A 12021-nucleotide genomic window follows, 5' to 3' on the forward strand; every position below is an offset into this window, starting at 1 on the left:
CAGCACTTTGATTCAGGAGTAATGAATCACACTGGCTCTGCAGTGACGTAAGAACTGCATGGGTTGTAACTTGTGCAACGCTCTGCTGCGTGCTGATTCTTATCAGGCATTTCACCTCTGGCTTTGGAAACATCTGACAGCTCTGTGAGCTGCTTCTGGTGCTGTTACTCAACTTAACAGTGAAGCTGACATTTAACTCGTCACAGCACACTGTTGCTGCTGAATCCATTTTTTTTCTCTTGGACTATCATAATTTAGAATCTTTAAGAGGTAAGCCTCATCTCATGAGATTTCAGTTGAGTGTATTTTCATGATTTTTGTGCCTGAAGTCATTGTTTGTATTCTCAGAGATAAGATCATGGAGCGAAAGATCGGTGTCATATTGAGCTTCATTGGTTTGGGCACTGTGTGGCTGCGCTCCTTCCCCTGGCTCTGCAGTCTGCTGGTGGGGCTAGGGCTGTGCTTGGTCCATATGGGATCTTGGAAGAACATTCATATAGCTTTGCATACTGTTAAAAGAGACCTCATGTAAGTAGGTAGTTTGCATGGGCTTGTCCCACATTTGCTTCTATGCTGGTCCATTCCTGTTTGCATATGCCCTTCACTGTTCTCCTTTCCTCTTCTTTGTGTCTAAAAGGTGTTTGGCTGTTATAATTAAAGTGAGAATTTCCATGTATCACCATCGGCGAAACCGAAGAACCATCCCTGCCCTGTTTGCCCAGGTAGTGACACAACACCCAGACAAGCCCGCCTTGATATATGAGGCCACAGGAGAGGTGAGGTCTCATCAAGAATAACAAATAGAAAGAAAACATAGCACCTTAATTAAAACAGCGGATAAACTGAATTAAGATGACTGATTTTGCATTTTCATTTCATTTCAGGTTTGGAGTTTTAGAGAGCTACAGGAGAGATGCCACGCTGTGGCCCACTGGGCATTGGCTCAGGGCTGGACTGAGGGTGATGTGGTGGCTTTGTACATGGAAAGTCAGCCTTTAATGGCAGCTTTATGGCTGGGTTTTGCTATAATAGGTGTTGAGGCTGCTCTTATCAACTACAACCTTAGACAGCAGTCATTGCTACACTGTCTCAGTGTTTCTGGAGCTCGAGCGATGGTGTTTGGATCGGAGATGACTGGAGGTGGGAACTAAATATACTTTATTTATAAGATAAATACAGAGCTTATTTGCCCAGAGGTGGAATAAAACAGCTAATAAAACATGTGCTGGTTTGCCTGCTTTACATTTTTCACACTTTTGATTGTCTTCCAGCTGTAACAGAGGTGAGTAGCATGTTGCAGCCCAGCATGCTTTTGTTCAGCACTGGTAAGCAGGAAGACAAGGATGAGCTTCAGGTTCAGAGTTTGGACTCTCTGCTGGCCCGTTCACCCACACACCCACCACCCTACAAGATAAGGAAAGAGTTTAATGGTGAGGCTCTGTAGAATTTGTGCATGTGGGTAGGGGTATGCTGCATTTGACATTTTACAAGATTTGATTGCAACACATTCTTGTCCTTAGCAAGTCTTTGCCTGCTAGAGTACATGGCCGACTGCCAAAATTGTCTGTCTTGCGTATTTTTTCTTTTCTAATTTAGCTCACATGTGTGTCAAAAAAATGGAAAAAATCATCAAGTTACTACAAAGTTCAAGACTGTGAACAATGTTTATCTTTTATTTTATATAATGCATGCAAATACAACTCTGGCCATGTTCAATTCAATCGTTTATATTGTTGTGCATTTGTTCTCTTATTTTTAACAAAGGCATTGTTTTTGTCTTTGTTATTGCTCAGCATTCCTATGTTGACACGCTTCAAGTCTTTACTTGATTAGCCTGTATGGGACGGAGAGAAAACAGAGTAACAAAAAAATATGTAAAGAATGACGGGAGCGTCACGGTGCATGCCACCCATGTGAAACACCGCCAAAAGGTTTTGAGAATGCAATATGGAAATTTCTTCTTCTCTTTGTATTTGCAGACAGGCTTTTCTACATCTACACTTCTGGTACAACAGGAATGCCAAAGGCAGCTGTAGTGGTGCACAGTCGGTAAGTCACTGAGGGACCTAAACAGTTTTATCAACAGTTAATAAAACGTACTCTTTGAATTTTGTTGTAAGACATGTCTACGACATTTCAGTTATAAAATTGCACTTTTAAGAGAATCCTTTAAATAATGACATAAGTAATGATGATGACTTCTGTCACTTAGTTTGTTGTTCTTTTTTGTCAGGTATTACCGCATCGCAGCTTTTGGTTTTCATTCTTTTGGCTTACGTCCTGATGACATCATCTACAACTGCCTTCCTCTCTATCATTCTGCAGGTAGGCCTTGTTTCTTCTCATCCATGTTTTCAAAATACATTTAAAATCAATATAAAGTAAGATTTCCCACGCTTACACATCTTTACAAGCATGATGTCATTATAATAACAATCAGAATCATTCTTCATAGCTCTTATGTTATTATGTCTATTTTAACATAATATACTACCCCATTTTTAAAAAGTACTTATTTTTACTTCCATTGGCTTTGATAAATGGTAAAATCTATTTGAGGTTTACAAATCTTATCGTTATACTAAAAATACATTTTTTCCTGAAGTCAGACATTCATCTCACTGGACTTTTAGTGATGTTATTTTCTGGGCTAAGTTTGGTGAAGGCTCATCAGTTGTCGCGCGACCCAAATGCAGGATGTAGAGGAAGGCAAAAATAAACAAAAAGTTTATTTATTGGCCGATACAAAAATCCCCAAACATTCCAAAATCCAAAAGAGAAAACAAAACATGAATCCATACCAAAAAGGGCAGAAGAAGAAGAACCCTAAAGTCACACTCAGGACAACAGTGTTTGGAGACTGGAGCGTGACTAAAGTTATTGCAACTGTGTGCAATGAACTTGCAATTTCACTGCCTCTGGAAAGGCTGCCTTGCAGTCAGGGACTAACTCTGGGACCAGTCGTTTCAGTCATTTGCTGTCTTTAAGGCAGCTTTGGAGCATCACGATGGCAACAAAGTCATGTGAACAACTTATTCAGAATCCAGCAGAACCTCAAGGATTTCAAACAGAAATTCAGAAATTCCTCGAGAAATAGTGATTCAGTTGCTACAGAACGATTAGCTGCAAAATGACATAGATGCTTGAAAACCTTGATCAAAAGCAGCCAGCAGTCAGTTGAATGAGATGTGCTGCAGACAAGCTCCGCTTATCAGCTGAGACTGACTCACTGTTAGCAATCTGTTTGTGTTTGTTAATGAGACTGATTATTGGCAACATTTCCCAATTTGTCTGCAAGTGACTGCAGATGGACGGCAGTTTTTCTGAGGCAGGTTGCCCCACCAATTGACCTGTGGAATTGTCTTGCGATCAGAAGTGATTGTCCAAAGTTGAGGGTGTTGCATGCTCAATCTCTGGGCAACCAGTTGGCTCAACTATTTGCAATCAGTCTCCGACAGCATAACAAAACCCCCAACAACAGCTGCCTCAACACGCTTTATATAGGATAAAAAAAAACATTGAACAAATAGACAATGTGACAATAAACTGACATAGGACAGACACGCACACTAAGAGAAGACAGGAAGCAGGCAGAGGTACAGGTGGTACAGGCTAGCAACAAAAAGCAGAAAGTGAAATAAGAAACACGAAAAAATTAATCTTCAGTGTGAAAAAGAAAGTAAACAAAATAGGCTACATATGACTGAAACATGAAGGTGAGCAGTAAACATGATGACAGGGGAGCATAGAATGCATCATGGGTTAAAAAAAACAAACTACAAACAAGAATAACTTTAAATTTAAATTCTTTAAACTTGGTTCAAAAGTAAAAGTAAAAAAGGGCAAATGTTATCATCTTTAGGTTATTACAAAGTTTTTCACTTCAACATAATTCGAAATCAAGGACTTAGGTTTACCCACTGAGCAATTTTCTTTTAATGAGAGGTCTAAAAGAGGTCTACTGGTAACTGTCAAGGCAAAATCAAGCTATATTCATAAGTGAAATTTTAATAAATGTCTAAATGTCTTTTGAAAAGCTTTTCACCTTTCATGCTTTCAAGTGTTAACACTGTTCAAATGGCTGGCATGGTTGACTAGGAGGGATACTGTTTCTGCCAATATGTAAAAGAAAGAACAAGTTTACAAGTATATATTTGCTTCACAGAAATCCTTGTTGTATGTGCTCATGTGTTCATGTGGATATTTACAGGGAACATCATGGGTTTAGGCCAGTGTTTGCTCTTTGGTTTGACTGTTGTAATCAGGAGGAAATTCTCAGCCAGTCACTTTTGGGATGACTGTGTCAAACACAACTGCACTGTGAGTACACACTGGTGCAATAACTGTGCCTAGCCACAGGCCAAATGTCCTATTGATTTTCTTGAGCCAGTTCTATAAACAAGACTTGCGATTCGGTTTTAGTGTGTAATTGTACCTCTATGTCTGTGCGCACACATAGGTAATCCAGTATATAGGAGAGATCTGTCGTTATCTGTTGGCCCAGCCTGTTGGAAAATCAGAGGCTCGTCACAGGGTCCGTGTTGCCATCGGTAATGGACTCCGTCCCTCGGTGTGGGAAGAGTTTGTCAAGAGATTTAGAATCCAAAGAATTGGGGAATTTTATGGCGCCACAGAGTGCAACTGCAGCCTGCTCAACATAGATGGAAAGGTATGCTTACCTGGATGTTGTTTTACTGATTTCTTAGGAAGCTAAAGAATTTAAAACACAACATCTTTTTTACGTACTTGCTATACTGTATGTTTGCACATCCAGGTCGGGGCGTGTGGCTTCAATAGTCGCATCCTACCAAATTTTTATCCCATCAGACTGGTCAGGGTGCAGCAGGATAGCAAGGAACTACTGAGGGATTCACGAGGCCTCTGTATACCCTGTGAGCCAGGTAACACCATGCACACACACACATACATGCAAAGCTACAATACAGAGAAACAAATGCAAAAATAATCTTTCATCTTTGCAGGAGAGCCAGGCATGTTAGTGGGACACATCAACCACACCGATCCGCTCAGAAGATTCGACGGTTACGCTGATCAGGATGCCACCAAAAAGAAAGTCGCTCGCAATGTGTTCAAGATGGGAGACTCTGCTTATATCTCAGGCATGTTTTATTTTGTCTCTTTAATGTTAGTCAGAATAATAATGATGGACTGTCTGTTTCTTGATTTCCAGTTTTATAATATCGAACATGCTTCATCTCACAGGTATCCAGAAAAAGAAAGCTGCAGATGCTAAATTGCCATATGAACTTTTACCTTTGTTAATTGTTTTTACATGCAGTTCACATTTTAATTGGCTTCTGTTTTCATAAGAAAACTGAAAATAATTTATGATCATGACACGACTGGACTGCTTCCAGTACTGCCGCTATTTTCAGCAGTGAAAGTCCCATTCGGAACACTTTCGCTGCTGCATCTGTAATTTCACCACAGACAACGTTTTTTTTCACAGAGCAAACATCAACTTTAGTGTCAAGGATCATTGATTGCAATGAAAGTTTGCTGCCTGGCTACGACAGTTTCCAAGCCAGATGATGGTGCATTGTGAGGAGCAAGCTTGTCATTTTTTTCATTCAAGCAGTTTGTGAATCATGAATTTAACCCTCACTGAAAGTAGTCGTTTTCTGGCTTTGTGAGTTGTCATTCTCTCACATTGTTCTGGATGAATTTTGACTCTTCTTTACAAAGTTGCTTCAGGTCATTGGTTTGTTTACAGCTCTCCTATCATCCACAATGGAATTTCAATCAGGTTGAGGTCTAGATTTTGACTGGGCCATTACAACACCTTGATTCCTTTTTTTGTGGATTTTTTCAGACTTAATAATGTGCTTGGAATGGTGGCCCTTTGGCCAAGCTTTAGTTGTCAGACAGATGGCCTTAAAGAGCAGTGATTTTGCTCTGTGATTGCAAAACAAACCCAAATCACCCCTCCACCATGGTACTTGACAGCTGATTGTAGTTAAAACTGGTGCTGTGCATTATGGCCAAACATCTCTACTTTGATCTCATCTATTTAAAGGACATTATTCCAGAAGTATTGTGGTTTGTTCAGATGCAGCTTTGCAAACCTAAGCTGTGTCATATTGTTTTTAGAGAGAAGAGGGTTTTTTTTTTTTGCTAACCTTTACAAATTAGCCATACTTGCTCAGTCTTTTTTCTAATTGATCTAATTAACATGCTAACTAAAGCCTGTAGATTCTTTGGCTTTTTCAAAATTAAAAAGCATCTGGCTGCTGCTTACTTCTTTAATTCCTATGGAAGCAGTAAGGGTATACTTAGTATTTCCCAGTCCTGTGAATACGTTCTTTTTCACGACTGTCATTCATTTTCAGCCATCAGAATGATGATTATTTTATTGCTCTGTCACTGTCTGTGCTTTAGGTGATATACTGGTGATGGATGATTATGGCTACATGTATTTCATGGACCGCAGCGGCGACACTTTTCGCTGGCGAGGGGAGAACGTTTCCACGACAGAGGTGGAGGGAGTCCTCAGCAAACTACTGGGACACACCGATGTTGCCGTCTATGGAGTGTCTGTGCCAGGCATGGATGAAATGAATTATTTCATCGGCACATTTCAGGCAAATAAACAGACTCAAAAAGCTTATGAATACTCTGTGTTTTATTGTGTTCAGGTGTGGAAGGGAAGGCCGGTATGGCAGCAATAGCTCAGGAGGGAAACCAGTTGGACCTTGATGCATTCTTGATCGGTGTACAAAAAGCTTTGCCCTCCTACGCACGCCCTGTCTTCCTTCGGTTCATGCCGTCTGTTGACACTACAGGTGAACATCAGTGAAAATACATTCAAAGGGCAATGTGATTTTATAAAATTACATAAAAACTATATATATATATATATTTTTTTTATCTTGTTCACAGGTACTTTCAAAATTCAGAAGACACGGCTGCAGAAGGAAGGATACAAGCCACAAAACTCGAGTGAAAAGATTTATTTTCTGAACAGTCGTGCTGGACATTATCAGCCTGTCACTGATGAATTATATGATGCCATCAATGAAGGGAAAGTGTCTCTTTGAAAGAAGAAGGAGCTAACAAGGCTACTGGGTTAACACAACTTACTCTGACTGTGTTTTTGATATAGTTACTTTGTGTTTGTTGTGTTTTTTTAAGATGAACATTAAGCTCACCTACCTGAATAGATTTGGCTTGGTCAGATTTCTCTGAGGCGTCATATATATATATATATATATATACACACACACACGATTTTTTTTGTATTTCTAGTAATAAAACATGTTCCTTCTTACAAGAAAAAGAATGACTGAAAACTCAGTAATTTATGGAAATTAAGTAACAACTATATCAAATAACTATTATTTGAAAACTCGTTTTTTAACATGACCAATACTCCATAGCTGCCTAAAGACTTGTTTCAAACAGAGCAGCACAGAAAGACTCAGGACAGCACCGCAGTAGCCTTGAATCATGGCACAAAATATGTGGGTTCTTTTTGTGAAAGCAAAGTGACTTTTAACTTTCATCACCTAATACCAGTCACGTTGAGTACAAGCACCAGTGTGTTATATTACAGTACATCCTGGGCATTGATTGGCTTTTAAGGCAGACACTGACACTGAATTGTATTTTAAAGTTAAAAATGATATCTGGGTTAATATCAATCATTCTCCCAAAAACTTGCGACACATGGGTAGCTGTCTCCAACTGATATGCTGAGAATTCCAATGTGGATGAAGCAGATTCAACAACAGAAAAGCGTCTTTGTTAGGCTGCGAACGAGAGGAGCAACGAGCAGGTTCCAAGGAAAACAGAGCACCAAGGTAGCACATGAGAAAAGTGACAACAAAGACTAAAGGAATGTATGAGCATATATTGACACTGAGAACTAACTGGGGTTACATGTATGAAGATAATCAAACAGGCAGAACGTTACAGACTTATATAAACAAAACTAAAGCTCAATAAATAAATAAAGGCCAATCAGACGCAAGTGGACAGTTTTTTTTTCTCATCTGACACTGTATCCTAACAGCATATTCAAGTTTTAAAGACCCCTCCTGCAGCATGCAGGGATGGCTGTGGAAGTGGCAAACTTACCCATATTTTGTTCTGTTCCTGTCTGTGTGATGTAGAAACTGTTGACCCCAGGAGACTCCCTCAGATGCTGTCCATCTTTTATGGGGTCGAGGGCCTCTTGAGTTCATGAAGCGACCAGAAAGTTGCATGCATGCATGCAAACTAACTCTAGAGGGCAATGTGTTTCATCTTATCAGACATACTAGCAGCTACCCTAGTGTTTTCCCACAGGTACTAATATAAAACGTATCATATCGTCAGGCACAATCATGCTTGTCTGTTAAAATAAACAGCAAAGCCACAAACTAATTAATTCCAACCTTGCAGTTGTGTGAAAAAGGGTTTGTCATTTTAAATACCCGTTCTCATTCATTGACTAGTTGTGAAACATTTGATTGAATCAAGCTTCTCTTTATTCAGTGACAATTTTTTTCTGTCAGGGATTTCGCTGCATGACTGATTCACTTTTTCCATTCCAGTGTTCAGTGTTACTCTGGTTGTTTCACAAAAGTCTTTCACATAAATCCCTCTCCATGTGTTCTTCTGTGAGTTTCTTGTCAGCCTAAAACACAATGAAAACTGTTTGTAAAGTAAGAAGACGGTAAAATAAATAAAACATCAGCTCCAATCATTTGAATGCATGTTTACAGGTCTGTGGGACATTTTTGCAGTGAAGCATCTTTTCGCTCATCCCATTTGTGATGTTCAGAGCTCCCCTTAAAGGCAAAAAGACTTAAAAACTAATCATCTATCACACTTTCTGCAATAAGTGCCCTTCTGATTAGCTGCTAGTTATCTAGTATGTAACATATGTTAGTACTTTACCAAATCAAGTAGTGAAAAGCAAGTACATTTACTCAATTGCTCAAGTACTTGAGGAGTCTCCAAATATTTATTCACAGTTGCAGAAGTCCTTATTTATCTTTTACTTGATTTTGGTGTAGCCCCACAGTTCATTCTTTGTCTGAAGCTCGTTTGGCTCCTCTACTATAACTAAGCCTTCTTCTGATTGGCTATCCCTTACACACAGAAGGGTTGAATAGTCACAAATGTGTGTCCAAGATGCCCATATACAGGACATTTCCTCATATAGACATCATACATAGGTTGAACACTCTAGCCTGAGCTTTTGTCAGATACCAAATCACCGTGAGTGGTATACACCAAATGTTTGTTATATGTATTGCTTATTTATTAGTTTTTTTCATATTTGTTAGTCTCATATGTTTCGAATCATCAAAAAAATTAATATTAGACAAAAATAGCCAAAATAAAACTAAAATTAGTTTTTAAAAGATGTTTTCATTTACTAAGAGGAAAAAAGCAATACAAACCTACTTGACCCAGTGTTAAAAAAGACACCAGTTTGTGATGTTAAACTGACCCCAGTGTGGCTGAATTAAAATAATTCAGAGAAGAAGAATCGGCCAAAATTTCTCCACGATGATGCCAAAGACTCATTGCCAGTTATTTAAAATATTTGATTGCAGTTTTTGCTGCCAAGTATAGCAGAACCAATTATTACTTTTCATGTAAGTCCAGGTAGGTTTGGATAGATTTTTTCCCTTAATATTTTTTCACTATTAAGTCTGGTTATTTTCATTTATTTATTTATTAACATTCATTTGATATCAGAAACATTTTAGTGTGACAAAGATGCACAAAAAAAAGGAAATCAGGAAAGGGCAAAGAGTTTTTCACGACACTATATAACAAAAACTAAGAGGAAGCATAACTGATGCTCTGGTCAAGTGCCACAACAGGAGAGCAATGACGAGATCATTCTGCACAAAAAGTGCTTTTACTTCATTTTTGGCATGTTTCTGTACATCTTTTTAAATTAGTAAAAAGCAGAAACACTACTACCACTACTTTTTCGTAAGTTCTATTTTGAATATGAGAATACGTCTTTTACCTAAAATAAAGTACGTCTTTTCTCGTATTTGTACAGACTTGACAGAAACACAACCCACCTCTCCAGGTCTTCAGTTTTTCTTGGCATTGTGGTCTGCATGTGTGCGTGTATGTGCAGCTCAAATTTCATGTCTTGACTCTTGTGAGACAGCACATATGTAAGACAATGATAGACACAGTTATTACCAGCTCAGTTTTCAGCTCGATGCTGCTTTGAAATTCACTCTAAATTCAGCTTGAATCAACTAATCTTGGATTAACACAAGGCGGCATCTGTTTGGGAAGGAAAATGAATATTTACAGGAGATTTTTTTAAAGCCCGACTGCTGCCTTGTTTAAATATCCGCTTGCTGTGGTTGCAGGAAGCATGCAAATGAAAAAGTATGAAACAGTCTTGAGAGGCCCCCCTTAGTCTTTGCAAAGAATAGGGTTCAGATCTTGTAAGGCTGCGAGCGCTCTGCTGTTATTTGATGTCTTCGTGCTAATGTTTGGTTTGGCTTCGTGACATCGGTGCAACTGCAACTAGAACACCAGCATTCAAGCACTCTTGCTGGCAATCATCTACCCCGCTGAAGTGTCCTTGAGGAAAAAAGTAAATTCCTGCCAGCTGCTCTGCATCTGATCCTTCAGGAAGTTGCTTTATTGCTTTCAGTGAAATAAACAGATCTCTTCTAGGTCTTTCACTTTTGTGATCCTGTCAAGAGAAATCTGAAATACATCCTTGAAAAGAAAAACATGTGAAATAACTACTGGCTAAGTTTAGTTGGTGGGGCCTCTGATCGTATTCACAACTTATTCACACAAGCAATAAGTTGGGAAAATAGTTTTGGTTAAGGTTAATCTTCTGTTCATAACTCACAAGGGATGCCAAATAAAGAGGTTTCTTTGCTTTGGTAAAACTTGGAAAACAACATTGTGAAATTTGAGGTTAAATTCCTGCACGCCAAAGTAAAAGGAGTGAAGAATTAAGAATACCACAGTGAGTGGTAAATGTTTATACGAGCTCCCTCTTTTCATGTAACCTCAACTTATAAAGTCTGTAATAGGAAAACAGCATTGATTATTTTCTATTCTTTCTTTAAATGTAAAGTCTTATGCTCATTACCTAACACTTTTCAGCGTATAGCTGCCCATGTTAAAATGTAAACCATGTGCCGTGCATGGCTTCCAGCTGCAAATAGTTTACTTAAGGGGTCCTAGTCATCCAAACAGAACGCTGACAAGTGCTCTTCACATTTCTCATAACACTCTGGAGAGTCAAGTAACAAGAGAGGAAAGATAAGGCTTTTTGCCTTAAATCCAGGAAGAAGTCTATGGAGAGGGACTTGGTGGTGACAGTTGAAGCCTTCAAACGTGATGCCAGCTTGGTTTCACGAATGCAGAAGCTGGATGTTTGTATGAAACAGATGACAAATAATGAAAACAGCTTAGTGGAAGTGCGCTACATGTGCCCATGTGTCTTGGTATTAGAGCTGCGTGTGCAATATGTCGAGAAGTGAGGCTTACTTTTTTCTGTGACCTGCATGAAACGATACCTCCACCTCAAACGTAAAGCTCAAGCAATGTGTGTCCACCAGATGTAGCCATATATCACCCTGCAGTGTCAACTTGACTTTATGACCCTGTAAGTTATGGTATATATTTTCATATCCAAGGGCTAACTTCATTCCTTTCTTAGTTTTTTTTTACTACCTCAGTCGTCTCCCTCCCATTGAACTGTAGCAGTAATTAAGTTCTGGTAATGTTTGGTACTTGCGTGTGTTTGTTGGAACGTGCACAGTCACAGTTCAGGGGTTCTTTTAGTTTTCAAATTAACACATGCAGCATCAAGTTTTAAATTATTCAGTGTTTGCGCTACCAGGATTCAGGTTTTTATTAAAATAACAAGACATTTTTGTAAGTTGAATATGTGCTCGTGAAGCGCTTCACAGTTTAGTCTTTCCTTTATCCATTAGGGGTCATGCTTAAGTGAACCCTGAAGGCAAAATACATTTGTTAAAAATGGTTTTATTTTGGTGAGTGAGTAAATAT

At 38.9% G+C, this 12021-nt stretch overlaps 1 protein-coding gene across 1 annotated transcript; it reads left to right on the plus strand.

Moving 5' to 3' along the window:
• The first annotated feature begins 37 nt into the window (after positions 1–37).
• LOC120717080 (long-chain fatty acid transport protein 1-like) lies at positions 38–8717 on the plus strand. Its single transcript, XM_040004915.1, has 14 exons — positions 38–270; positions 349–528; positions 638–776; positions 885–1140; positions 1272–1430; positions 1980–2049; positions 2234–2325; positions 4211–4320; positions 4460–4669; positions 4775–4901; positions 4983–5120; positions 6400–6564; positions 6657–6803; positions 6901–8717. The coding sequence occupies exons 2-14, from the start codon at positions 359–361 to the stop codon at positions 7056–7058; spliced, it is 1941 nt and encodes a 646-aa protein (XP_039860849.1). The 5' UTR covers positions 38–270; positions 349–358; the 3' UTR covers positions 7059–8717.
• Positions 8718–12021: the final 3304 nt, after the last annotated feature.

This window comes from Simochromis diagramma, unplaced genomic scaffold, assembly GCF_900408965.1.
Source record: "Simochromis diagramma unplaced genomic scaffold, fSimDia1.1 OVJJ01000487.1, whole genome shotgun sequence".
NCBI lineage: Eukaryota > Metazoa > Chordata > Actinopteri > Cichliformes > Cichlidae > Simochromis > Simochromis diagramma.

What these genes read in the sequence shown, in the direction of transcription:
- LOC120717080 (XM_040004915.1), top strand. Translation starts at nt 359, where the DNA reads ATGGAGCGAAAGATCGGTGTCATATTGAGCTTCATTGGTTTGGGCACT. An exon ending in GTGTCAAACACAACTGCACT is followed by an intron (nt 4,321 to 4,459) that starts GTGAGTACACAC and finishes GCGCACACATAG; the next exon opens with GTAATCCAGTATATAGGAGA. An exon ending in CTATGGAGTGTCTGTGCCAG is followed by an intron (nt 6,565 to 6,656) that starts GCATGGATGAAA and finishes TATTGTGTTCAG; the next exon opens with GTGTGGAAGGGAAGGCCGGT.